Source organism: Oryx dammah, unplaced genomic scaffold (assembly GCF_014754425.2).
Source record: "Oryx dammah isolate SB20612 unplaced genomic scaffold, SCBI_Odam_1.1 HiC_scaffold_27, whole genome shotgun sequence".
In the NCBI taxonomy this organism is placed as follows: Eukaryota; Metazoa; Chordata; class Mammalia; order Artiodactyla; family Bovidae; genus Oryx; species Oryx dammah.
This window is the reverse complement of record NW_024070211.1, coordinates 13,180,989-13,207,928: the sequence shown is the minus strand read 5'-3', so window position 1 is coordinate 13,207,928 and position 26,940 is coordinate 13,180,989. Positions and strand designations below refer to the sequence as shown.

At 52.2% G+C, this 26,940-nt stretch overlaps 1 protein-coding gene across 1 annotated transcript; it reads left to right on the top strand.

Moving 5' to 3' along the window:
• The first annotated feature begins 14,704 nt into the window (after positions 1–14,704).
• MATN1 (matrilin 1) lies at positions 14,705–24,525 on the top strand. Its single transcript, XM_040229863.1, has 8 exons — positions 14,705–14,801; positions 16,727–17,073; positions 18,216–18,438; positions 19,349–19,474; positions 20,443–20,859; positions 22,030–22,182; positions 23,761–23,841; positions 24,431–24,525. The coding sequence occupies exons 1-8, from the start codon at positions 14,705–14,707 to the stop codon at positions 24,478–24,480; spliced, it is 1,494 nt and encodes a 497-aa protein (XP_040085797.1). The 3' UTR covers positions 24,481–24,525.
• The last annotated feature ends 2,415 nt before the right edge of the window (positions 24,526–26,940 follow it).

Sequence of the window (26,940 nt, the reverse complement as noted above, 5' to 3'; positions counted from 1 at the left end):
GAAATAAATGGTGGTCGTGATGTCTCTTGGCTCACATAAATGAAAATCCAAGGGAATTTCAGCTTCAGGCATGGTTGGATCCAGGAATCAAAATCTTCAATAATCTCTCTTTTCCCACCTCTAGCCTTCTTCCTTTCAGGCTGAGCTGCCTGAGAGTGAAGCTGATGGACAGTATTAGACAGTCTGAGTTGGGCTGTGTCACCAGCACCGCAGGAGACCTAGCAGAACCTTGATGCCATGGCAGGAGTGTGGGCTTATCCTGGGACAGGGGACTCTTTGAGGGCTTTTGGGCAGGGGAGTTACAGGCTTGGACTTGGGTTTTAGGAAGGAAGAGACCAAATTCTGGGACCCATAAAAAGGCTGGTGATGTCCCCCTAGAGGAAAGAGAGAAGGGGATTTGAGGTGTGCTCACCATCTGTTGGAGTTGTCAGCTTTTCTTGAGTTTGGCAGATTTCTTCACGGATTTTACCTGCTCTTTATCCAATGCCCAAACAACTGATAAGGCGAGACTCTAATGGAGATGGACAGCAACCTCCCATTTGTTCACACATGAGGGAACTGACGCCCAGAGACATCAAGTGACTTTCCTGAGGCCACACAGCAGTCAGGGGTTAGACTAAGCGCCTTTTATTCTACTTGCAGGTTTAAGGGGTTGGGGACACAGTCTGTGTGAGCTCTTGCTTCTTATGAAGATTCATATGAAGAGAGCCCTCCCCTCCAAGAAACCCCCAGCAAGTGGTAAACTGGGGGCAGAGGTCACAGGAGGAGGGGACTGGCCTTGCCTCCAGCCTTGTGTCTTCATCAAAAAGTTGTCAAGGGGCAGTGGCCGTGTGTCCTGAGGACAAACGTTGAGATGACACTCCCATCCTCCTTCCCACTCCCACCCCTGGCCCGAAGCCAAGCAACTGGCAGAGATGTGTAGTGGAATTGTGCCCTGTGGCCAGGCGGCTGTCAGGGAGTGGGGGGACGCTGGCCCGAGGAACAGGAAATAGCTGGGTTTGGGGAAGTCACGTGGCCCGGGCCAAGCCAAGCCAAGCCAGCCCACCATCACTGGGCAGTCCTCACCGCAGCCCCATCAATGCCCCGTTTGAGGCTTGTACAGGGATCCTTTGACGGGGCCGGGTGACCCACTGAGAGGGCCTATTTGAGCTAGCTGTCCGGAAAAGAGCTGGCCCCAGGAAAGAGGGGCTGCGTGCGGGCTGGGCAGGTGAGGGCCGCCCAGACGGGCCGTCTCTTGGAGGGAAGGAGGGCTGACAAAATCAAGCCCTGTGGCTGAAGGGAGGGAACACCCGTTTCTCAGGGCTGTGACGGTGGCAGGAACAGTCACGGAGTGAGCTTAGCGTGTCATCTCTGCGACTCTCCCACTGGCCTCACAAGCAGGCCCCACACGATGCTGCTTCCTGAGGCTCAAGGCGGGCAAGTCCAATGTCACCGTCAAAGTCACCAGCAGTTGAGGGCTGGAGCTGGGCTTTGACTCTGACATGCCTGATGGAGACTGGGCTTCTCCCTCTGGTCCTTCCTGGCCCACCTCGGCCACCTTGCCGGTGATCAGAATGATGGCGTGAGGATGACCTTGGAAAGTCCTTTGAAGATGGGGACAGAGGCATAATTACCCTTGTATGCCTGGCACTGAGTTCAGGCCTGGCTCCAGAGCCCTGCGCTGCTTATGGTAGAGACTGAGGGTCTGTTGTGTGTGCAGGACCCAGACGGATGGTGACAGGGAGGTGGTCCAGGTGAGGTACGTTGGGGGCACAAACTCAAGCATGGATTCGCTATGGGGCTGGATAGATTCATGAGACATTTGGGAAGCGGGACCTGCCGGGCAGAAGTGAGGAAGAGGAGGGTAATGAGATTGGTGCCCAGGTCTGGAGAGCCTTTAGGATGGTGCTGCCCAGCTCTGAGCTGAGGACACCTGAGAGTGGACAAAAGGAGGTGCAATCAGCTTTGTTTGCATGTGAGTTACCTGGGGGACCGCGTGATGGGGGTTGCTCAGGGGCAACTGCATCCACAGGTCTGGAGGCAGGAGCCTGGAGGAGGAGGGGTTTAAGATGTGAGTGCCACCCGTGGACATGTGAGTGGGATGTCATGTGGGTGGGGTGTCATCAGGGTCGTTTTTTAAACTAACTTTTATTGCAGTGTAGCTGCTTTATTGTGTTGTGTTCCTTCCTACTGTACAGACAAATGCAGCAGGCATACCTACCCATGTATCTCCTCTCATCTGGACTTCCCTCTCACTTAGGGCGCCGCAAAGTAGAGTTCCCAGTGCTTTACAGTATATCCCCATCATTTGTCTATTTCATCAGGTCAGTGCAGTTCAGTCGCTCAGTCGTGTCCGACTCTTTGTGACCCCGCAGACTGCAGCACGCCAGGCCTCCCTGTCCATCACCAACTCCCGGAGCTTGCTCAAACTCATGGCCGTTGAGTCACTGATGCCATCCAGCCATCTCATCCTCTGTCATCCCCTTCTCCTCCCGCCTTCAATCATTCCCAGCATCACGGTCTTTTCAAATGAGTCAGTTCTTCGCATCAGGTGGCCAGATTACTGGAGTTTCAGTTTAAGCATCGGTCCTTCCAATGAGTATTCACGACTGATTCCTTTAGGAGGGATGTCTATTTTTTACATAGCATCAATAGTGTATGTGTGTCAATCCCAACCTCCCAGTTCCTCCCGCCCAACCCCTCTCCCCCTTGGTATCCATACACTTATTCTCTACATCTGTGCCTCTTTCTCTGCTTTGCCAATAAGCTCATGTATACCATTTTCAACAGGGTTCACAGAGGTGTTAACCCATCAGCAGGATGTAATGTTGGCCCGTGGCCTCCCAGGGCATGCCCCCTTGCCCTGTCCAGCCTCTGGCTTCCAGCCTTCCTGACTGCTTGTAGGGCCTGAGACCAAGGCAGCACTTGATCGGATGACACACGGGAGACAGTGGTTCCCATACCCAGGGGCTGTGACCTGAAGGGGCCATGGCCAGAAGGGCAACACAGCGGCATTGCTGCAGCCTGGGGTGCTGGGAACGGGCACTGCCCCCACGGCCGATGAAGGAGCTCTGCCCTGCTTATGGGCAAGTTCTCCACATTGTGGGGAGATCTGGGGGAGACCAGCAATTCATGCCCAATCTGCCCATGAAATCTTCAACCTGGGGACTCCCCTAGTGGTCCAGTGGTTAAGACTCTGCACCTCTACTACAGGGAGCCTGGGTTCAACCCCCTGGTCGGAGAACTAAGATCCTGCATGCTATGTGGCATGGCCAAAAATAAAACAAGAGAGAGAGAGAGGGGAAAAAAGAAATCTCCAGCTTGTAATGAAATAGTCTTAACTCGCAAGGTGAGTATTTCCCAGGCGTAAGGATGCTGGGTCTGGATGGTGTGCAAGCACCTATTTTGCATGTGCAAGGCCGCTTCTGTGGGTCTCTGTGGCCCCTGCCCTGCTGGATGGGCTCTCTGGAGCCAGCACTCACATTCCAACCTCTCCCCTGGGACTCCAGGAGGAAGTGGCCTCCTTAGCCAGCAAGGGCGTTTCAACAGGCAGTGGGCTTGGCAGGGAGCGGCCAACACAGGGAAGCTGGAGGCTTAAATAAACAGAGTCCATCTGGTAAACAGTTTCCCTGCTCCTCCCTGGTCCAGGTGGTTAAGCAGGACATTGACCTTGAAGCTTCCTCTGCCCACATGCTGTGGGGACAAGCCAGGCTGGGGGACAGCCTAGGCAAAGACCCGGAGATGTTGATCACAGGTCAGAGGGTGGTCCAGTCTGGAAGTCTCCCCTCTGAGAACTCACAGCTTACGACAGACACCACAAGTTGTTCAGCCTTGTCCTTCTTGCCAGGGCCAAGTTGCTGACACTTTATATGGAGGTGGAGCTGAATTCTAGTCCGAGGGTTTGGGGAAAAGCCAAGGTGTTTTAAGGGGCTATAGGTGGAACCATGGAGGGAAAAAAATGTCACTGTGCACATTCCCAGCTCCTCTGCCCCAAGAAGTGATGTCAGGTGTCATAAGGGGAGGGTGGGAAGGAAAGGTTCAGATGTTCCTGGCATTGGGCATCCTTACAGAGGCTGTGGGCTTCCCAGGTGGTTTACAGGTAAAGAATCCAACTGTAATTCAGAAGATGCAGGAGACAGGTCAGGAAGATCATCTGGAGGAGGAGGGCATGACAACCCACTCCAGTAATCTTGACTGAAGAATCTCATGGACAGAGGAGCCTGATGTGCTACAGTCCATAGCGTTGCCAAGAAGCTACTAGCAGGCACGCGTGCACAGAGGCTGCAGGTGGAACAACCTTGGCACTGTAACATTCCTCTGTTGCCCATGGTCACTGTAAGAACAGGGCCAGACCTTGCTCTCAGGTGATCACATTCCACAGGTTGCTTCCCCAGCACCCTTCATCACTGAAGGCACTGCAGAGGGAAGGGCGTGAAGACTCGGTAAGCACTATGCGCAGATTTGCTATAATTAATGCCTAGTCCTTTCTTTGTGACTCAGCTGGTAAAGAATCTGCCTGTAATGAGGGAGACCTGGGTTCGATCTCTGGGTTGGGAAGATTCCCCAGAGAAGGGAAATGCTACCTACTCCAGTACTCTAGCCTGGAGAATTCCATGGACTGTATGGTCTATGGGGTCACAAAGAGTCGGACACGACTGAGCAACTTTTCACTTTCACCTCCCAATACTGACCCTGAAGCAACTTTGCCTGAACTGAAAAGTGCTGTATTTCTTTCTTTCTTTTTAAGATCTGGTTTTTATATTTTGGGGGCTTCCCTTGTTGCTCAGCTGGTAAAAATCAACCTGCAATGCGGGAGACCTGGGTTTGATCCCTGGGTTGGGAAGATCCTCTGGAGAAGGGAAAGGCTACCCACTCCAGTATTCTGGCCTGGAGAATTCCATGGATTGTATAGTCCATGGGTTTGCAAAGAGTCAGACACGACTGAGCAAATTGCACTTTTATATTTTTGTTAGATATAGGCCTAAATGTGGCATTCCTGGAATATAAGGTTCCAAATCAATTTTTAATTTTCTGAGGAGATGTCATCCTGCTTTACATAGTGGCTGAAACCATGTACACTTCCACCAACAGGGAACAAAGATCCCTCTTCTTCCTCGTTCTCACAGATGTTTGGGTTACCTTGTCTTTTGAGTGATGACCATTCTCTGATAGTGATGGTGAGCATCTTTTATGTATCTGCTGGCCACTTGGATGTCTTCTTTGAAAAAAATGGGTAGTCACTTCCTCTGTCCATCTTTGAATCAGATTTTTTTTTGAAGTACAGTTGATTTACAATACTGTGTTAGCTTCAGGTGTACAGCAAAGTGATCTATACATTTAATTTTTTCAGATTATTTTCCCTTATAGGTTATTACAAAATATTGAATATTATTATACAGTAAATCTTTGTTGTTTTTCTACATTATATACAAATGTGTATCTTTTAATCCCATACTCCTAATCCTTTCCCTACTTTTTGGTAACCATTAAGTTTATTTCCTATGTCTGAGTCTCTTTCTGTTTTATAGATTCATCTGCATTATAAAAATGTCACATTTACTTGTCAATCCCCTGCCCCTTGTTTGTTCTTTTTTTGAAAATTAATCAAATTTTTTTTAGCTAAGCTGGGTCTTCATACTGTTCATGGGGTTCTCAAGGCAGGAATACTGAAGTGGTTTGCCATTCCCTTCTCTCAGACTACCGCACAGTTGCACTCATCTCACATCTCACATGCTAGCAAAGTAATGCACAAAATTCTCCAAGCCAGGCTTCAACAATATGTGAACCACGAGCTTCCAAATGTTCAAGCTGGTTTTAGAAAAGGCAGAGGAACCAGAGATCAAATTGCCAACATTTTGCCAACATCATTGAAAAAGCAAGAGAGTTCCAGAAAAACATCTATTTCTGCTTTATTGGCATAGTCAAGGACTTTTGGCATAGTGTGGATCACAATAAACTGTGGGGAATTCTGAAAGAGATGGTAATACCAGACCACCTGACCTGCCTCTTGAGAAATCTGTATGCAGGTCAGGAAGCAACACTTAGAACTGGATATGGAACAACAGACTGGTTCCAAATAGGAAAAGGAGTACATCAAGGCTGTATATTGTCACCCTGCTTATTTAACTTATATGCAGAGTATATCATGAGAAACACTGGGCTGGATGAAGCACAAGCTGGAATCAAGATTGCCAGGAGAATTATAAATAACCTCAGATATGCAGATGACACCACCCTTATGGCAGAAAGTGTAGAAGAACTAAAGAGCCTCTCGATGAAAATGAAAGAGGAGAGTGAAAAAGTTGGCTTGAAGCTTAACATTCAGAAAACTAAGACCATGACATCTGGTCCCATCACTTCATGGGAAATACATGGAGAAACAGTGGAAACAGTGTCAGACTTTATTTTTTGGGGGCTCCAAAATCACTGCAGATGGTGACTGCAGCCATGAAATTAAAAGATGCTTACTTCTTGGAAGGAAAGTTATGACCAGCCTAGATAGAATATTAAAAAGCAGAGACATTACTTTGCCAACAAAGGTCTGTCTAGTCAAGGCTATGGTTTTTCCAGTGGTCATGTATGCATGTGAGAGTTGGACTGTGAAGAAAGCTGAGCGCTGAAGAATTGATGCTTTTGAAGTGTGGTGTTGGAGAAGACTCTTGAGAGTCCCTTGGACTGCAAGGAGATCCAACCAGTCCATCCTAATGGAGATCAGTCCTGAGTGTTCATTGGAAGGACTGATGCTGAAGCTGAAGCTCCAATACTTTGGCCACCTCATGTGAAGAGCTGACTCATTGGAAAAGACCCTGATGCTGGGAAAGATTGAAGGTGGGAGGAGAAGGGGACCACAGAGGATGAGACGGCTGGATGGCATCACCAACTCAATGGACATGAGTCTGAGTAAACCCCGGGAGTTGGTGATGGACAGGGAGGCCGGCGTGCTGCAGTTCATGGGGTCACAAAGAGCCGGATACGACTGAGCTGAACTGAACCGGGTCTTCACTGCTGTGCGTGGGCTTTTCCCTAGCTGTGGCGAGCAGGGGCTGCCCTTCAGGTAGGGTGCGCAGGCCTCCCATTGCAGTGGCCTCTCTTGTTGTGGGGCGTGGGAGCTAGGCACACAGGTTTCAGGAGCTGTGGCGTGTGGGTTCAGTAGTTGTGGCTTGTGGGCTTAGTTGCCCTGCCGCATGTGGGATCATCCCAGACTAGGGATTGGACCCGTGTCCCTTGCATTGGCAGGTGGATTCTTAAACAGTGGACCATGGGAAGTTTTTCTCTCCCCCTGTTCTGTGCCCACATATACCACCTAGGGTGGGTAGAATTCTAAGAAGCCTTTAATGACCTACAACCTTGTCTAGTTCTCTCCCCTCAAGTGTGGGTGGATTCTGGGATTCTGATCAGACAGTCACTCCTGGCTTAGGGTTATTTTATCTGGCAAGTTGACTTTAAGAAAGGGAGATTATTCTGGGTGAGCCAGACCTGATCAGTTTGATCTCTTAAAAGGGACTGGGCTCTTCTGGAAGAGAGGGTTCGGCATGGGAGAGATGTGAAGGGTGAGAGGCCTTGGGGGAGCCCACATAACAAAGAACGGCAGGTGGCTCCTGGAAGCTGAGTGTCTCCTGGGTAGCAGCCTGAACGAGGCCAGGGGAGGGGAGCGGAGGGAGGAGGTTCAGTCTGACAACTGCAAGGAACTGAATCCTGTCAGCCACAGTGTGAGCTTGAAAGAGGATCCTGAGATCCAGAAAAGAAGAACAAGGCCTAGTCTTGACTTCAGCTGGACTTCAGCCTTGTGAGGGACTGGGAACCCAGACTTCTGACCTTCAGGAACTGTGAGGAACTTTGTTTGCTATGTTCAAGCTGCTAATTTTGTGGTAATTTGTTACACAGCAAAGGGAAAAGAATGTAGCGCTCCTTCCCAGTTTGGAGGAAGTTTTATTTTTCCTCTTCAATGTCTAAGTGGCAGCAGCACCAACAATCTTGCACCTCTGAAGTCTTGGTCAGGGTAGATTCAGAGTTTTGAGACTGTAGGGTGGAACAGGTGAGCCAACCACTGTTTGCACATCCTCAAATGCTCTTCTCAGGTCTCCAGACACTCTGCTTTGAGGGAAAACAGCAGGGATATCAGGCAGCCAAGATAGAGGTTAGATACCTCGGAAAATGAGGGAGAAAATATATTCTGTTCTGCTAGCTAATGCATTATATTACATTCAGAGCTCCGATTTTTTAAGAGGGAAAGAGACAAATTAAAATGCCACTGGGAGCTGGCACCATGTGCTGAGATCCATGTGTTGTAAAGGATGGTTGTAGGAAATGAAGTTTTCATTAGAGAAGAATTGACTCAGTAGGGGTGTGACCACAATCTTCAGGTTGCTGAACATGGTACATGGGGGAGACAGGCTCACTCGCTCTCTTAGCTGGATGGACAATACTTTGGGGGAATCTCTAAGCTCCCTGTCCAAGAGGCTGAACACCATAGGCTGGACATCAGCTTCCCAGGGACAGAGAGAGAATTTGCATTTCTTGTTGGAGGCTGGGTGAGACTGGTGCTTTAGTTATAGCAGAACCATCTGGAGAGCTTAGAAATACAGGTTCCCTGGGTCTGGGATGGAGCCTGGGGATCTGTATCCTCTTCTGAACTATCTTATCCAAACTGTCTGGATAGTTTGGGAGCAACTGAAGGAAATACAAAACAGAGAGTGGCTTGCAAGGGCATATGAACGAGAATTGTGTTCAGCACTGCACAGATCCCAGTTGCTCTTGGGGTCCTGTAGGGACACGTCCCTTTCGGCCTTCACTTGGGGGTTCTGTTCTTTCCCACCCACCGGCGGGCCCCAAAGCTTTGCCTTCACTTTGCTTAAGTTGCCCCCTGCCCCGCCAACGCAGATCCTGAGACATAGACTTGGGTGCAGGTCGTTTTTTTGGGAGGTGGTCCCAGGGAGTACAGTGAGAGCAGCAGGGAGGCAGAACAGGGATAGAAGCTAATAAAAATGTGCAGTGACAGAACCTTCCTGGTGGTCCAGGGGCTGGGACTTGGAGCTCCCCACGCAGTGGGTCTGGGTTCAATCCCTGGTCGGGGAACTAGATCCCAAATGTTGCCAACTAAAAGTTTCCATGTTGCAAGTAAAAAATTCCACAACTGAGACCGGGGCAGTCAAATAAATAAAAGTAAATGTTAAAAAAAAAAAGTGTGGTGAGAGAAGATAGAGGAGGGGGTGACTTGTTCTGGGGCAGAGAAGAGATGGGGAAGGCGGGAGGCAGGGAGAGAGACTGGCAACTGTCTGGATTTTGAAGGACCTTAAATGCCCAGCTAGGTCTGAATATTCATCTAGAGGCGATAAAAGACCATCACAAGGTATTTTGCCTTGAGAAGAGTGACAAAGAGTGTCTTGCTCACTACTCACTTCCACCCCTGGAGTCACTCCATCCCCAGGCAGAATCTGGTGATGTCCACTCCTTTTCTCTCTCTTGTCCATGTGGCTGGAGACAAAAGGCTTGGACATGATGGGTTAGTAAAGGCTTGGACATGATGGCAGCTTTGCAGAGGGCCCGTCTTGGACAGGAAGGAGATCCAACCAGTCCCTCCTAAAGGAGATCAGTCCTGAATATTTATTGGAAGGATTGATGGTGAAGCTGAAACTCCAATACTCTGGCCACCTGATGCGAAGAACTGACACATTTGAAAAGACCCTGATGCTGGGAAAGATTGAAGGCGGGAGGAGAAGGGACTGACAGAGGTTGAGATGGTTGGATGGCATCACCGACTTAATGGACATGAGTTTGAGCAAGCTCCGGGAGTTGGTGATGGACAGGGAGGCCTGGTGTGCTGCAGTCCCTGGGGTGGCAAAGAGTCAGACACGACTGAGTAATTGAACTGAACTGATTGAGGCCTGAGTGCTTGCTTGTTACTCTCACTTAGCCTGTTCTCTGCTGACTAATACAAGAAGGCACTCTGAGAACCATAAGCACAGGTGTGGCCTGCAATACCTTTCCTTCTTCTCCACTGTCCTCTGACACTGGCGTTGAGAGCCCAGCTTCACAGACGAAGGGCAGATCAGTGGGGAGACTCATCTAATGTCAAGACAACTGGCAGGTAACAGAACCGAGCCTCAAGCCCAGCTCTGTCTGCTTCCAAGAGTTTTTTCACTTCATAGTGTTCCTTAAAATCTGGCATGAGCACTGGTGACAGAAATCAAGATAAGTTTCCGTGACACGTAGATGAAAAAGTTAAGTTTAATTCGTTTTGAATTTATTTGAAGGCATATTGGAATAAACATGTAATCTGTACATCAAACCAATGATTTCATGGCTACCATTTCAAATTAAGAGGAGAAAATTTTGCCCCAAAGTGAGTTGCTTTAAAGTTAGAATGATTCATTAAAAAAAAAAAATAGTAAAGGTATGCGTGCTGAAGAATTGATGCTCTCAAGCTATGGTGTTGGAGAAGACTCTTGAGAGTCTCTTGGACGTTAAGGAGATCAAGCCAGTCAATCCTAAATGAAATCAAGCCTGAGTGTTCATTGGAAGGACTGATGCTGAAGCTGAAACTCCAATACTCTGGCCACCTGATGCGAAGAGCCATCTCATTGGGAAATATCCTGATGCCGGGAGAGACTGAAGACAGGAGGAGAAGGGGGCGACAGAGGATGAGATGGTTGGATGGCATCACCGACTCAATGGACATGAGTTTGAGCAAGCTCCGGGAGGCGGTGATGGACAAGGAAGCCTGGCGTGCTGCAGTCCGTGGGGTCGCAAAGAGTTGGACATGACTGGGTGACTCAACAACGAGAAGTGTGGATCCAGTAAATGGTGATGATGGTTTGGAAGGAGGAAGGGGACAGGCACCTGCGGACTGCGCTGCATCGAGAGATACCCAGGTTTGCTCTTCAGGAAAAGAACTGAGCCTGGGGCACAGGATGGGGAGTCCTGCGGGCCTTCCCCTGACCCAGACTCTGCCCAGAGGCCTCTCAGTGGACCACTCTGTCTTGGATAAAACACTGAAGGCTTTAAGTCTCTGGAAACCCGAGGTGTGTGAAAACAAGGAGAGGGAACGGGGGAGCCTTTCACGGGCTGCCTGACTTTAGGAGCAGCCTCGGTGAAGGCGCCTCAACGCACTGTTTCTCCTAGGCCAAGACCGGACACACTGTTCCCCATTCTGATTCCTGGGGTAAAATGTTTCACGTCTTAAAAACACAAATATTTAGTTTCTTTCCTCAATGTATATATTTAACATCCAGGTCTCCTCCCCCTCCCCAAGCTCCCGCTATGGAATGTTAAAGCTGCCCCTTTGGGCGAAACCCATCTCCGTCCCTGAAAACCTACCTGTAGCATATTTCTGTGGCTTCACTAATGAGCAAAGTGACACAGAGAAGGCGCTTGTGTTCCTCCGAGGAGCCCATAGACCTGCCATTCAGAGGCGGAGCTGAAAGAGCTGTTTCACGGGCCCAGCCGCGGCCCCGGCCAAGAGGGCTTTGTACCCTGTCCATCGGGAGAGGGGCGGTGGGGGGCGAGGAGACTCCAGCTCACGTTCTGCTCGTCCACCTTCAGGATGAGAGTGGTGGGGGACACTCGCTATTGGTCACCATCGCCCAGCCCTGTCTGACCTTTGCTGGTTAACATGGGAATAGACCCAGTTCTTCACCAGTTCCTTCTTTTCATTCCTTTCTTCATTTGCTGTGATAGGCACCAGGCCAGGCCTGGGGAGTCCACTGGTGACAGATAAGACCCCCGCAGGCAGGGAGCTGATATCCTCCGGAGCAGGGTTGGGGTGGCGGTGGGGGACCAGGTCCTACATTCATAACACAGTTTTGGGAAGTGATATGGGCCACAATGACCATGCCCTGCGGCATCTCGGGAGGATGGAAGCAGACTTACAAGCTGCAGAGAGACAAGAAGTCAGCGTCAACTGATTGCAGGAGGTGGTGAATTGTGAAAAAATGAAACTAAAATGAAAAGTCATTTAACTTCCTTATTCTCTAAAATAGGGGCAAAAGGGAATGAGACCTGATTTCTAAGCTCGGCTCTGTCTCTGAAGAGGCTGGGTGGCTTCAGGCAAGTCAAGAACCTCTCTGCGCCTGTTTCCTCATCTGACTCATGGGCTAACAGAGTTGGGCCTGCTGACCTCACAGGTTTGCTGGCGGAACAGAAGACACAGAGTGACGTAGTGAGTGATTGTGCCACATCACACGTACAAGGGACTGTTACCTTCATTATCCCTGAAGGTTGTGACAATGTTGGTTGGATCAGCTGTGCCTGGCAATCACTTTTTAAAAAAATGTCCGTACATTTCCGTTTATGGAGGTGTAATTTATATAGAGTGAAATCACAGGTCTTAAGTATTGGTAGTTTTACCTCCCCAAAGATGATAATCCTTCAGCCCTGCAATCTCCACTTCTATCCTCTCACTGACTCCTCACACGGTCCCAGTGAGGCAGGCAAGCCAAGAGTTAGTATTCCTTTGTCATCTTGCATAGCAACAAGCTGAGGCTCAGGGAAGCTAAGTCACCAGCTACAAGTCACACAGCTGATGAGCAGCAGAAGCGAATTTGAACCTGGGTCTTTCAGATGGTCAAGCCCATGCTCTCTCTATCTCATCAACTACTGGACCTGCAGATGACACCACCCTTATGACAGTGAAGAGGAACTAAAGAACCTCTTGATGGAAGTCAAATAGGAGAGTGAAAAACTGGCTTAAAACTCAACATTCAGAAAACGAAGATCAGGGCATCCGGTCCCATCACTTCATGGCAAATGGAAGGGGAAACAATGGAAACAGTGACAGACTACTTTCTTGGGCTCCAAAATCACTGCAGATGGTGACTGCAGCCATGAAATTAAAAGATGCTTGCTCCTTGGAAGAAAAGCTATGACAAACCTAGACAGCATATTAAAAAGCAGAGACATTACTTTACCGACAGCAGTCATGTATGGACTTGAGAGTTGGACCGTAAAGAAAGCTGAGTGCTGTGGTGTTGAAGAAGGCTCTTGAGAGTCCCTTGGAATGCAAGATCAAACCAGTCAATCCTAAAAGAAATCAATCCTGAATATTCACTGGAAGGACTGATGCTGAAGCTGAAACTCTAATACTTTGTCTACCTGATGTGAAGAACTGACTCCTTAGATGCTGGGAAAGATTGAAGGCAGGAGGAGAAGGGGGTGACAGAGGATGAGATGGTTGGATGGCATCATAGACTCAATGGACATGAGTTTGAGCAAGCTCTGGGAGTTGGTGATGTTCAGGGAGGCCTGGTGTGCTGCAGTCTATGGGGTCCCAAAGAGTCAGACATGACTGAGCGACTGAACTGAACTGGACCTAGATGCAATGATGGGGACCCTTCCTGGTTATGTTCCTTTATTTATAAGCCTTTAGTTTTGCCTCATCTGTGCAGACCCTGGACTGGGCCCGGATGCAGAGGTGAATCAACCAGACACTTATCCACTCACGGGTGAGACAGACAAGGTACAGAAGCACAAGGAAGGGGTCCTAACCCAGGGGAGCGGGGAGAGAGATGGGCATGGAGAAGGCACCTTCACCAGGCTTCCCCCATGCAAGCAGGGTGCCTGAGAGCTCTGGCCTGGGGACCTCTTCTGGCATTGACACTCAGCTGCACTTAAGACAAGTTCAAAACTCTGGTTTTCAGTTCCTCGTCTGAAGTGGGGGTAATAGTATTGGTTGCCTCAAAGGGTTGTCCAGAGAATTCGATGAGATGGTTCATGTAAGACCTCTTGCCCTGGGAGGTGGGCACCATTAGCATCCCCACCTTTCAGATGAGGCACAGAGAGGTGAAGCAACCTGCCCATAGTCACATAGCAAGTAGAGAGCACACCCAGGTCATCTGGCCCCTAAGTCTGTGCTCTCAACCATCTTCCCTACTGCCCTGCTCCTAGTGTGCTGTGCTCAGTCGATCAGTCATCTCTGACTCTTTGCAACCCCATAGACTGTATAGCCCACCAGGCTCCTCTGTCCATGGGGATTCTCCAGGCAATAATACTGGAGTGGGTTGCCCCGCTCTCTCTAGGGCATCTTCCCAACCCAGGGATTGAACCCAGGTCTCCTGCATTGTAAGCAGATCCTTTACCATTTGAGCCACCACAGAAGCTCGCCCTGTTCGTGTACCTGTTCGCTCCGATATGACTCTGAAAGATTGTTAGGCAGAGAGTGATCAGGAGGAGGGGGCAACATGGGCAGATGGTCCTGTGTGGACAAAGGCTTGAGGAGCACTCAGATCCAGGTGTGGATGGAGAGCAGGGTGTGTGTGGAGAGCCAGCAGACAGGACAGCCAAGGCTGGAGGTGGGAAACTGGGGCTGGAGTGGTAGGTGGGAGAAGAGTGTTGGTGTGGGATGAGGGCGCTGGGCAGGGCTGGGGTGTGAGGCTGTTGGACTCAGGTTTACCTGGGCTCAGTCTGGCAGCTTCGGGCCAGTGCAGGCTCTGGGCCCCAGAGGAGCCACCCTCCACCCACCTGATATTTCCTGGATTCCAGCTGCAGCTTCTGCGGGCAAAGGAGCCCTTGTGGTTGGAGGGGCCTCTGGAGCCCAGGTGGGGAGACTCCTTCCCTCCCTCCCTGGCACACACACCTCTATTCAGCCTGGCCCCGCCCTCCAAGGGGGCTGACCCCACGTTAGTGGGGGGCCCGCCTGACTGGGAGGCTGGGCCAGCAGGCAGCCAGGTTGATAAGACCTGGCCCCCACTGGCCCCCACGACTGTGCTGCTACTGCCCGAGTGCCAGAACCATGAGGGCGCTCAGCGGCCCCCGCCTCGTGCTCTGCGGCCTGCTGCTGCTGCTGTTCCAGGCCCCATGTGCCCCTGGCCTCGCCCCCCTGTCCAGAGGTGAGGGGGCCCCATGTGAGGTGGGGGATACCGGGCACTGAGACAGACAGAGGCTAAATGGTATCCAGCATGGGCGGTGGGGGGGCAGGCAGGGGTGCCCCACAGGGCTGACCCAGGAGCAGACAGAGATGCTGACAAACACAGGGACCAGGGTGGGCTGACCCCGTCTGTTCTGTGGGGAGGGGGCACGGCGTGAGATGGCTTCTCTGAGCCTGTCTCTGGGCTTCACAGCTCCCAGGCTGTCCTCAGGGGCCAGGCATCCTACAGGGACCTTGGTCTTCTGGGTCACTGACGGCACAGCCTTCTGGCATGTGGGGCTGCAACCAGGCCCAGGGCTGAGCTCACGACTCTCCGATGACTGCAGATCTGGTGGAAGTCAAGTCGCTCAATCGTGTCTGACTCTTTGCAACCCCATGGACTGTAGCCTACCAGGCTCCTCTGCCCATGGGATTTTCCAGGCAATAGTCCTGGAGCGGATTGCCATTTCCTTCTCCAGGGGATCTTCCCAACCCAGGGATCAAACCCGGGTCTCCTGCATTGTAGACAGACGCTTTACCGTCTGAGCCACCAGATCTGGTCCGGGTGGGGGCAAGATGACATTCCCCCTTCCACCAGCCCTTCCAGCATATTCTGGACTGGGCTCTCCATGAGCTGTACCACTCTGAGTTTCAGCTGTGAAGACAGAGTCCTAGGATGCCCAGCTCCTCCTGTGCAAATGGGGAAACTGAGGCCAGAGAGGGGAGGACCTGTCTAAAACCACACAGTGAGTGAGCAAGCCTCAGAGCCTTGTGGCTCCTGGTCCACTGTCCCATGGTGTGGCCAATGCCCTCTCCATCTCTGGGTCTCAGTTTACCCATTTGTAGCCTCAGCTAAGTGGGGACCAGGAAGCCAAGCTGCAAGGTGATTTCTGAGGTTCCTTGAGGACCTCTGATGTCCGGGCCTGGGGCACCATGGCTGGGAGATAGGACTGTCTACACACCTTGTCTTTCTTGACTCTTCCTGCATCCCCGCTTGGGAGTAGCCCAGATTTAGTGCGGGACAGAGTGCAGACTTGTGTACTGGCTGCAGGGCCAAGCCAGTGATAACATCAAGCATTAAGCCTATCCTCCCCTCCAGGCAGATGAGAAAAGTGAAGCTTCAAAGCTGCAATGATCTGCCCAAGGCCACAGAGCTAGGACTCGGACTCTGTCTACCTCACCTGGGCTCTGTGTCCCTCCCAGCTCATGGTGCTGCCTCCCAGGCTGTCTGGAAAGACATCGCTCCCTGGGGGTGTGTCTTGGGGGCCCACTTGGTCAGACTGCCAAGGCGGCCGCGAGGAACTCCTGCTGTTTTTCCTGCTCTTAAATACCAGCCAGCAGGCTCTGCGGGATTGGGGCAGACTGGGTGCACTTTGCTGATTCTCTCTGATGCTCAGATGAAAGAGCCCACGTTGACGGGTACTGCATTGGTTTTCAAGGCTGTGCCCGCTGGAAGGCCGGCCCTCAGTTCCCTCCTGCCCAGGCAGGGCAAAGAGAATCCCTTGTTTACACTCTGGGCTGAAACCTGAGACGTGAAGGCTATCTTCTCCTTTGCTGCCTCTGAGAACCCTACATGCCCAGCCTTGAGCTGGCACCTTACACATATTTTTGGTTGTCCTCAAAGGATTCTGTAAGGAAGGGATCGCCTGCCCATTGTACAGACAGGTAACAGGCTCAGAGAGGTGAAGGTGCCATTTGAACCTCTGTCTTTCCTATGGGCTGAGCTGGGGGCCTCTGGCAAGTTGCTTGCCTGGGTGTCCCCATGCTGACAGCAGGACCCAGCCAGGCTGATTCATGTCTGGTCTACTCTGCCTGAGGCCTCAGGTCTAGACCTAAGTAGCCCCTGGTGCCCTGTTCCTTTGTCTTAAGTATTTCCGCTCCATCCTCCTGACCTTTGCCCCCTCCCAGGGCACCTCTGCCGGACCCGGCCCACGGACCTGGTGTTCGTCGTTGACAGCTCACGCAGCGTGCGGCCCGTGGAGTTTGAGAAGGTGAAGGTGTTCCTGTCCCAGGTCATCGAGTCACTGGACGTGGGGCCGAATGCCACCCGTGTGGGCCTGGTTAACTACGCCAGCTCCGTGAAGCAGGAGTTCCCGCTGCGGGCCCACAGCTCCAAGGCTGAGCTGCTGCAGGCCGTGCGCCGCATCCAGCCGCTGTCCACGGGCACCATGACGGGTCTGGCCATCCAGTTTGCTATCACCAAGGCCTTAAGCGATGCAGAGGGTGGTCGCCCCAGGTCTCCCGACATTAGCAAGGTAGGGGCTCACAGGAACGTGGCAGCTGACAGCAAAGAAAAGATACAGCTAGGTTTTCAGGGCCAGAAGCCTCGGCCTCAGGAGGGGAGGAGATTGTACGAGGCTGCTCCCCAGGGGACCCAGGGTAGGGATACTAAAAATATTGCTGCCCCCTCTGGCTTCTTATCAAGAATCATCTCAGGGGGCCTCACCACACTCCCTTTCTCCAGATAAAGAAACATGGGCTCAGGAAGGTGAGCTGTATTTCTAACCCAGGCGTGTCAGGTCACTAAGACAGGGGGTCCGGCATCCTCCAGGCCAGGGAGGAGACTCAGGAATCAGAAGCAGACTCAGGTCAGAAGCAGAAAAGCAGCCAAGGGGGCTGGACGCTGAGTCCCAGACTCCTACAGAGCAGTCTGGAGGACCCGACTTAGGGCAGGCTGGACAGGGGGTGGGTGAGGGCCAGGCTTGGCGCCAGGGTCCCTTCCTGTGGCCTCCCTCCCGGTTCCCTCCCTTTCCCAGATACAGCACACAGGGGACTTGTGGGAGGAGAAGTGTTTTCTTCCTAAGGAAGTTAGTGTCTTGGGGAACGGAGGGAGAAAAGGCAGCATCTTCCTTCATTCCGTGGGCATCTATATGGGTACCGCTTCTCTCCCAGGGTATACAAGGGAAGATGGGCAGGAGAGGAAAAACTTCCACTCTTTAGCTTCTGCCTCTCTCTGGTGGCCGAAAGGTAGAACTGCAGGGAGTTGAGTACAGAGGTTTGGCCCTGCCCTCGCAAGCACCCCCAGGCTGATGAGTGGAGGTGGCTCTGCCCTCAGAGGTCACAGAGCTGTCTGATGGAGGAGGAGACACCCAGAAGCCCTAGTCAGATGGAAGAGCACCTTAGCCACGCCTCTCACCCAGAAGAAACCTTTTCTCCTCTTCCACTATCCAAGTTCTTTTTCCCAGGCCTGATATTGGTGGTGGTGGCAGTCATATCCACCTGCCACCGAACAGCTGTGTGCCGGGGCTTGCCACTCCGCCCCTCCGGGTCAATCTCTTCTTATGTCAACCGTCCTGGGGTGTTGGTGGGGGGGGGGGGTTGCTACTGGAGGACCAAGTGGCCCACTCAGCGTGGGGAGGGAGGCCAGGCCCTCGCACATTCCTCCTCTGCGTCGCAGGTGGTCATCGTGGTGACGGACGGGAGGCCCCAGGACAGCGTGCGGGACGTGTCTGCGCGGGCCCGGGCCGGCGGCATCGAGCTGTTCGCCATCGGCGTGGGCCGCGTGGACAAGGCCACGCTGCAGCAGATCGCCAGCGAGCCGCAGGACGAGCACGTCGACTATGTGGAGAGCTACAGCGTCATCGAGAAGCTGTCCAAGAAGTTCCAGGAGGCCTTCTGCTGTGCGCGGGCGGCGTGGGGGCAGGCGATGGGCCAGGCTTGGGGTGGTGCTGGAGGAAGGGAGACTGGGGAGAGGCGATCGGGTGTCTGGGCGGGGCCAGGGCAGGGGCGGGGCTGAGAGTGGCCCATTGGGGGCGGAGCCTGGGAAGGAGGCGGCCTATAAGGGGCGGGGACTGAGAGTGAGACCATACTGGGGGCGGGGCCAGGGCCTTATCTGGGCTGATCCCCACCCAGTCCGAGGTTGAGGGACTTGGGGAGGAGGTGCCGCTCAAAAGAGGCTTTTTTTTTTTCTTTTGGAGATAAGAGTCCTGGCAGGGAACATGGGGAGGGCCTGTGCTATTTGGCTGCGGGGTGTGTATGTGTGTGTGTGGTGGTGGGGTGGGGTGGAGGGTTGGGATGCCAGAGTCTTCTGCGATGTGGGGTCTGAGGGGGCTTGGGTATTGGGGTGGAGAAAGTTCAGAACCTTTAGCGGGGTGGAGGGGGCAGTGCAAGGAGTCTTCTCCACGTGTACAACAGATCTAGGAAGAGCCTGAATCTAACTGTGAGAAATCTAGGCCATAATGCACAGTACCACAAATCTGGTATTTCACAGATATTTGCTGAGCGTCTTCTGTGTGCTGTGCTCACTGCTGCATGTTTTGTTCTCGTCATTTGGAATACAACAGTGAACAAGAGGGATTTAGGCCCTGCCCCTGTGGCCTATGTCATTTCAGCAGGAAGCTTTAGTTTATTATCAGCAATGCCACCGTCTCCAGGGATGTCAGCCCAGCTGCAGTGATGCTGGCCTGGGTTTAGGGTCTGGAACCCCACCGGGGTGAGGGCCTGAGTGTCCCTGAGTGTATGAGGGGCCATCCTGGCTGAGATAGCCAAGGGCCGGTGACCGTGTGATTCTGTCTCCTCTCATCCCTGCAGTGGTGTCAGACCTGTGTGCCACGGGCGACCATGACTGTGAGCAGGTGTGTGTCAGCTCCCCGGGCTCCTACACCTGTGCCTGCCGCGAGGGCTTCACCCTGAACAGTGATGGCAAGACCTGCAATGGTCAGTGGGCTGGACACAGGCAGCCTGGGGAGGGTGGCAGGGAGGGGATGGGGCCTTGGCCAGTCCCCAGGAAGCCCACCTGAGCCTCCCTGCTCCTTGCCTCTGGACCAATCTGCAATAGATGTCTTCTGTGGACTTGTGGACACAGAGGGGGAAGGAGAGGGCGGGATGAACTGAGAGAGTAGTACTGGCATGTATGCACTCCCATGTGTAGAGCAGATAGCTAGTGGGAAGCTGCTGTGGCTTCCTGGGTGGCTCAGTGGTAAAGAGTCTGTCTGCCAATAGAGGCACTGCGGGAGACAGCTTCGATCCCTGGGTCAGGAAGATCCCCTGGAGGGGGAAATGGCAACCCCCTTTAGTATTCTATCCAGGATAATCGAATGGACAGAGGAGCCTGGTGGACTGCACAGTCCCTGGGGTCATAAAAAGTTGGACACGACTGAGTGACTGAGCAGGCAGGCAGGGCAAACTGCTGTAGAGCACAGGGAGCTCAGCTCAGTGCCCTGTAATGTCTAGAGGGGTGGGATGGCGGGTGGGTGGGAGGGAGGCTCAAGAGGCTTGTGTATACATATAGCTGATGCGTGCTGTTGTACAGCAGAAACTAACACGACATTGTAAAGCAATTGTCCTTCAGTTTAAAAGAAAGAGATGTCTTCTAGAGTTCGATGTTTGCAGTTCTCTTCTCACTGTCCCTCTTTCTGCCACTGTGGATTGGGGGTTTAGTGTGGTGGAAGGAGTTATATACTCTTGAACTCACATCTTGGTGCCACTACTTCTGAGTTGTGTGATTTAACCATGTTTAGAGCTTCAAGTTTCCATGCTGGAGCTTAGGCTTCCCAGAGGGAGTTTTGAGGCCCAAATCGGATGATCTTCTGAACAGCTGTTGGGTGTGGTGGGTACCCAGCCACTGGCTGGGATGAATGACTGTGTCCTTAAGCTTCACCTCCCTGCCTTCCTACCCTCTCCAGTCTGCAACAGTGGCGGGGGCAGTTCGGCTACTGACCTGGTCTTCCTCATTGATGGGTCCAAGAGTGTGCGGCCGGAGAACTTTGAGCTGGTGAAGAAGTTCATCAACCAGATTGTGGACACGCTGGATGTATCAGACAAGTTGGCCCAAGTAGGGCTGGTACAGTACTCAAGCTCTGTGCGCCAGGAGTTCCCCTTGGGCCGCTTCCACACCAAGAAGGACATCAAGGCAGCCGTTCGGAACATGTCCTACATGGAGAAGGGCACGATGACTGGGGCTGCCCTCAAGTACCTCATCGACAATTCTTTCACTGTGTCCAGCGGGGCTAGGCCTGGTGCCCAGAAGGTGGGCATTGTCTTCACTGATGGCCGGAGCCAGGACTATATTAATGATGCTGCCAAGAAAGCCAAGGACCTTGGTAGGTGCTGCTGGGACCCTGAATACCACCAATGGTCAGGGGTACACATGGAACAGCTCAGTTTCAGTTTAGCTTAGTGTCTGTTCTGATGAGTGCCTTAAACCCAGGTTCCGTATAAATGAGGTTTGTCCAACTCTTTCTTATACTGATGAGAAAACTGAAGCCCCAGAAGAGTAAGTGGCTTGTTCTCATGGTCTTTTGGTAAGTGAGGCCTGGAACTTTTCCAGTTGAATATTCCCAAGAGCACATCATCTGTTGGCAGGCAACCTCACTTTGGGACAAGCCTGAGTCTCAGCTTTATCACCTATTAAATGAAAATAATAGCAACCAGTAGATGGATATTATAAGCGTTATATGAGATTACAAAGTTCTCAGTACAAGGAGTCAGTACAAGTCTGATATATGGTAGCATCTCAGTAAATGTTGATTTCCTCAATGTCTTTGTCCCAGGCATTGTGCCTGCAATTCCAGCATCTGCCACCAGGAGGTGACTGGTTTTGATTGCCTGGGCATTCCCCAGACAATGGCACCCCACTCCAGTACTCTTGCCTGGAAAATCCCATGGACGGAGGAGCCTGGTAGGCTGCAGTCCATGGGGTCGCTGAGGCTCGGACATGACTTCACTTCCACTTTCACTTTTCACTTTCATGCATTGGAGAAGGAAATGGCAACCCACTCCAGTGTTCTTGCCTGGAGAATCCCAGGGATGGGGGAGCCTGGTGGGCTGCTGTCTATGGGGTTGTACAGAGTCAGACACACTGAAGCGACTTAGCAGCAGCAGCAGCAGCAGCAGCAGCAGCAGCAGCCTGTCCCTATGGTGAAAGAGAAGTGAAGTGAAAGTCACTCAGTTGTGTTTGACTCTTTGCCACCCCATAGACTATACAGGCCAGAATAACTGGAGAGGGTAGCCTTTCCCTTCTCTAGGGGATCTTCCCAATCCAGGGATCGAACCCATGTCTCCTGCACTGCAGGCAGACTCTTTACCAGTTGAGCCACAAAGGAAGCCCAAGAATACTGGAGTGGGTAGCCTATCCCCTCTCCAGAGGATCTTCCTGACCTAGGAATTGAGCCAGGGTTTCCTGCATTGCAGGCAGATTCCTTGCCAACTGAGCTATCAGGGAAGCTGCCTGTCCCCATAGCCACCATTATTCACCTTGTTCTTCTTGGTAGGCTTTAAAATGTTTGCTGTGGGTGTGGGCAATGCCGTGGAGGATGAGCTGAGGGAAATCGCCTCGGAGCCCGTGGCAGAGCACTATTTCTACACAGCTGACTTCAAGACCATCAACCAGATTGGCAAGAAGTTGCAGAAGAGGATCTGTGTGGGTGAGTGAGACCAGAAAGGGCATTGGTGGGAGGAGTAGGTGGGGCTCTGATGATACATGTGTGTGCCTGTTTGTGTAACCATCCTGGACTAGATATGGGTGGGGAAAAGAGGAGCTGGGATAGCATCATGAGTTGGCAGAATTGGGAGGAGGGCTGACCAATCTGACTTTCAGTTCAGTTGCTCAGTTGTGTCCGACTCTGCGACCCCACGGACTGCAGCATGCCAGGCTTCCCTGTCCTTTACCATCTCCTGGAGTTTGCTCAAACTCATGTCCATCAAGTTGGTGATGCCATGCAACCATCTCATCCTCTGTTGTCCGCTTCTCCTCCCACCTTCAATCTTTCCCAAGCTCAGGGTCTTTTCCAATGAGTCAGTTCTTCACATCAAGTGGCCAAAATATTGCAGTTTCAGCTTCAGCAGCAGTCCATCCAATGAATATTCAGGACTGATTTCCTTGAGGGTTGACTGGTTTGATCTCCTTGCAGTCTAAGGGACTCTCAAGAGTTTTCTCTAATGCCACAGTTTGAAAGCATCAGTTCTTCGGTGCTCAGCTTTCTTTATAGTCCAGCTCTCACATCCATACATGACTGGAATGTATACATGACTGGAAACACCATAGTTTTGACTAGATGGACCTTTGTCAGCAAAATAATGTCTCTGCTTTTTAATATGCTGTCTAGGTTGGTCATAGCTTTTCTTCTAAGGAGCAAGCATCTTTTAATTTCATGGCTGCAGCCACCATCTGCAGGGATTTTGGGGCCCAAGAAAATAAAGTCTGTCACTGTTTCCATTGTGTCCCCATCTATTTGCCATGAAGTGATGGGAATGGATGCCATGATCTTCGTTTTTTGCATGTCGAGTTTTGAGCCAGCTTTCTCACTTTCCTCTTCTCCTCTGTCTGATTTTTTACAGCCAGCAAACATGTACTGAATGCTCTTCCACAAGCGGCACTGTTCTCAGTGCTCTCCAAATGTGAAATCATTTAATCCTATTTGGTAGGAATATTGTTATCCCCATTTTAGAGACAGGAAAATCAAGGCCAGAGGGGTGGAACAACTGAGTAACTGGAGGAGCCAGGATTTGAACCCTGCTTCCTCTCCTGGTTCCCAGTGGTAAAGAGTGTAGATTCCCCAGTCAGACGGGCCTGGGTTTGCATGTTTGCTTTGACACTCACTAGCTGCTGGCTCTGGGTAAGTTGTTTTCCTTCTTGAGTTCTTCGTTTGCAAAACGGGATTAATAACAAACCCAAAGAGTCGGGGTGAGGAGTCACTAAGATGACCTTGGGGCCCCCGACTAGAGTGTCCTGCACACTGTAGGTGACCAGCGTTGGGGAGGCTGTTTTGGAGTTCTTTATCAGGGTTTTTAGGGGTCAGGAAGACATTCAGGGATCGCCCCCTCCATCACTCCTGGGAGCTCTGTCTCAGGAACTCTCCATGTCTCTCTGCCTTCTCGCATCTCCCAGGCCCCACACTCCCCCAAGGCACTCCAGTTCTGGCCCTGAGCAGTGACCACCCGCCTCCCTGGCAGGCAGTCACTCACCATCTCCTTTCCCTTTCCCCACTTTCTGCCCACCCCAGAGGAAGACCCGTGTGCTTGCGAGTCCATCGTGAAATTCCAGACCAAAGTGGAGGGGCTGCTGCAGGCCCTGACCCGGAAGCATATCCTTTCCCAGAAGCCTCTGCAAGGAGGGGAAGAGGTCAAGAGGGCCCTGTGGTGGAGGGGAGGAGAGAGCTTTGCCCCTTGTGTGGTGGGGTCGGGCAGGCTCCTGCTGAAGACGGGCTGGATCCTGGCCCGGGAGGCTGGCCCTGGCTTTGGTACTGACGAAGGTGAGGCAGAAACCAAGAGCTAGAAGCTGGGCACACACGGAGTCCTGGACACACTCGGGAAAACGTGGTGCCTATGAACTCCGCTTTCTCAGGCGCTCGGTGACCTGCCTACCCACCAGACTCCTCTCAGATAGGGCTGCACCCCCCACAGCTCCCTGGGCTCAGGCAGGACTAGGCGGGTACCCAGCAGGCCTAAACCTGCACCTGGGCAGGGCTGGGCTTTCCAGACCCACCGAACTGTCGGTTTGTTTTTGGAAAGCACCCTCCTGAGGGCCGTGGCTGGTAAGTTTTGACACTGGGGAACGCACACGCTATGGGGAGGGATGAGAGAAAGTCCCGGAAGCGGGGCCCCGAGTGCAGGTGCCACCCGGTCACTGCTCTGCTCCGGTCAGCCCTCGCCTCTCCTTAACTCCCAGTCCACTGGAAGCTGTGAGTAAGCGGCTGGCCATCCTGGAGAACAGAATCGTCTAAGGCCGCCTGTCCCCAGCGCAGCTCACGGAGCCCTGCATGTGTCCCCTGGAGCCCAAGTGTAGTCTAGCTTTGCCAGTTCAGCGAGAGGGGTTTGGGAGGCGGGGTCCCAGGACAGGACTGGGCTTCCTCCTCTCTCACCCTTCGAGCCTGGAGGGAGTGTGCGTTTGAGTGTGTGTGCTGGGAGAGTGTGCCTGTTCAGGAGCACGCGCATGTGTGTGTGTGTGTGTGTGTGTGTGTGTGTGTGTGCCCAAGGGTAGGCATGTGACTATGAACATGAGTGAGAACACAGGGGTGAGTGTGGGAGGAACTGCGTTTGCATTTTTTTTTAATCAAAAGCTTAATATATTCCTGTCTTTTTTCAGTTCACTCTTTCTTGACTGCGAGTGCTGTGAATTTCTTTCCTGGTTTCTCTATTCTCTTTTGAAAAACCATTAAATGTGATTTACCGTAAGCACTGAATGAGGCTGGTGGCCATGTGGTCATTTGGGCAGCAGGAGGAAGAACTTGTGGGAGTGGCAGGCGATGAGTTTGCTTGGAGGAACTCAGCAATGGTGGCAGCAGGGAGGATGGCCACCGCTCCCCAACCTGCGCATGTCTGTCCTGACTTTTCAGTTACAGATTCATTGATGAGATCTCTGTTCATCCTCCCAGCAACCTTACTCAGAACAGACTTGAGTCATCCCCATTTTATAGATGGGAAACCTGAGTGTGTCTGAGTGATGAGATGACTTGTGCATTGGAGAGACAGGGCTCTCGAATCTGGGACTTTGAGACATCAAGAGAAAAAGGCATCAGAGAAGAAGGGCAGTGGCACCAGAGAGGAACATCCATCCACCCATCCATCCATCCATCATTCATTCATTCACACAAAGAGTCTACGCCCTGTGTCAGGCGGTGGGGAGCTGGTGGCCTGTGGGAAAGACACCGTCCCGTCTCTTCTGTTGGGCAGGGTGCCCTGTTACCCCAGTTGAGAGATTTAAGTTGACAGGGGCCCCTGGGATGAGTGAGTGCATGTGTGTGAGGTTGGTGATGAGCAGGGTTGCAGCCTGAGCCCGGGCTGGCCCTCTGCCCTCTGCCTGGCACCACACCTTCCCTTGGAGTTTTCTCTCTTGCTTCCGGTCAGCAGCCTCCGCCCCACGCCCAGCACAGAGAGTTGCAGCCTCCACCTCGGGGATGGTACCAGGAAGGTGTTTGACCACTATGTGCCCCCCGACCCACTCACAGGTGCCTCTGGAGTCTCATTCCCATACCTCCCCCAGGGGAGCTTGGAACCCATTCTTGTTTAATGGAGCACCTTTAGCATAAGTACTAGACTCATACTTGAGAGCTTGTAAAAGACTTTTCTAAGAAGCTCAGACCATCCTGAAAGATCTTCCTTAGAAGGAAGATCAAGGAGGTAGAACTAACACCACCAGCAACACCCAGGAACTGACCTGTGTGTTGGTAAAACAGCACGACCTTCTAAGAGCAATGTAAAAGTCATACAACCTTGCACAGCTTTCACCCTTGGCACAGCCAAATTGGCAAAGCCCTTTTTTGTGCCAATCTCTGGACGAGGGTTTTTTCTCATCTGAAGAGGCTCCTTGTCACAGCCTCTGTGGCAATTGCTCAGTCCACACTTCCTGCCTTCTGAGATTATCCCCACAACCCACCCTCAGCACGTCCATGGGGGCAGGGCAGCAGGGTCATGTGGATACAGGATAACCTTGCCTCCTGGACTCAGCTAATTGGTCGAAGGGGGTCACGTGACTCAGGTTGGGCCAATTGCTGCCTCTCTTCTGGGAATTTGGAAGTGTGGACCCTAGTTACCTGGAAGCTGCTGCTGGAAATGGGCAGTCTCTCTTCTTCCAGGTGTGCTGAAAGGCTGAGATTGCTGGTTGCCATCCTCAGGAGGGAGAAAAGTAGCATTTGCTGAGTTGCTGATGGCCTTCTAGTCTAAGGCTGTTTCAGTGACCCGTTGCTGTAAAACAAACCATCCCAAAGTCAACAAGCCACCTTAGTGGCTTGAAGCAACCACCTGTTATTGTGTGACTCTGTGACTGCCTGGGCTCAGTTGGGTGGTTCTTCTGCTAGACCTGGTGTTGGCTGTGGCTGCAGTGATGAGTCCCTACCAGGCTGGAACGTATGGTGTGGCCCACTCACATGACTGCTGCCTCGGTGGAGACAGTTGTCAGACTGGGTCCCTGTCTTTGTCTGTCTCTCTCTCCACGTAGTCTCAGGGCCTTACTTTCTCCATATGGGCTCTTCAGCAGGGGAACTGGACTTCTTACATGGCAGCTCAGGGCTTCCAGAAGTTTCTGAGGCCCAAATTGGCCCTGTATGACTTCTACCACATTTTCTTGGTCAAAGTAGTTATAGGCTAGCTCAAGTTCAAGGGCGGAGAGATAAACTTCACCTCTTCTCCATGGGGGGAGAGTGACAAGGAATTTGTGGCCATCTTTAATCTACCACCTGGGGTCA

Bases quoted from the DNA above. Each gene is read 5' to 3' on its own strand.
- MATN1 (XM_040229863.1), top strand. From the start codon at position 14,705: ATGAGGGCGCTCAGCGGCCCCCGCCTCGTGCTCTGCGGCCTGCTGCTG. The intron at 18,439-19,348 runs GTGCGCGGGCGG...TCATCCCTGCAG, and splicing joins GTTCCAGGAGGCCTTCTGCT to TGGTGTCAGACCTGTGTGCC. The intron at 22,183-23,760 runs GTGAGTGAGACC...TGCCCACCCCAG, and splicing joins GCAGAAGAGGATCTGTGTGG to AGGAAGACCCGTGTGCTTGC.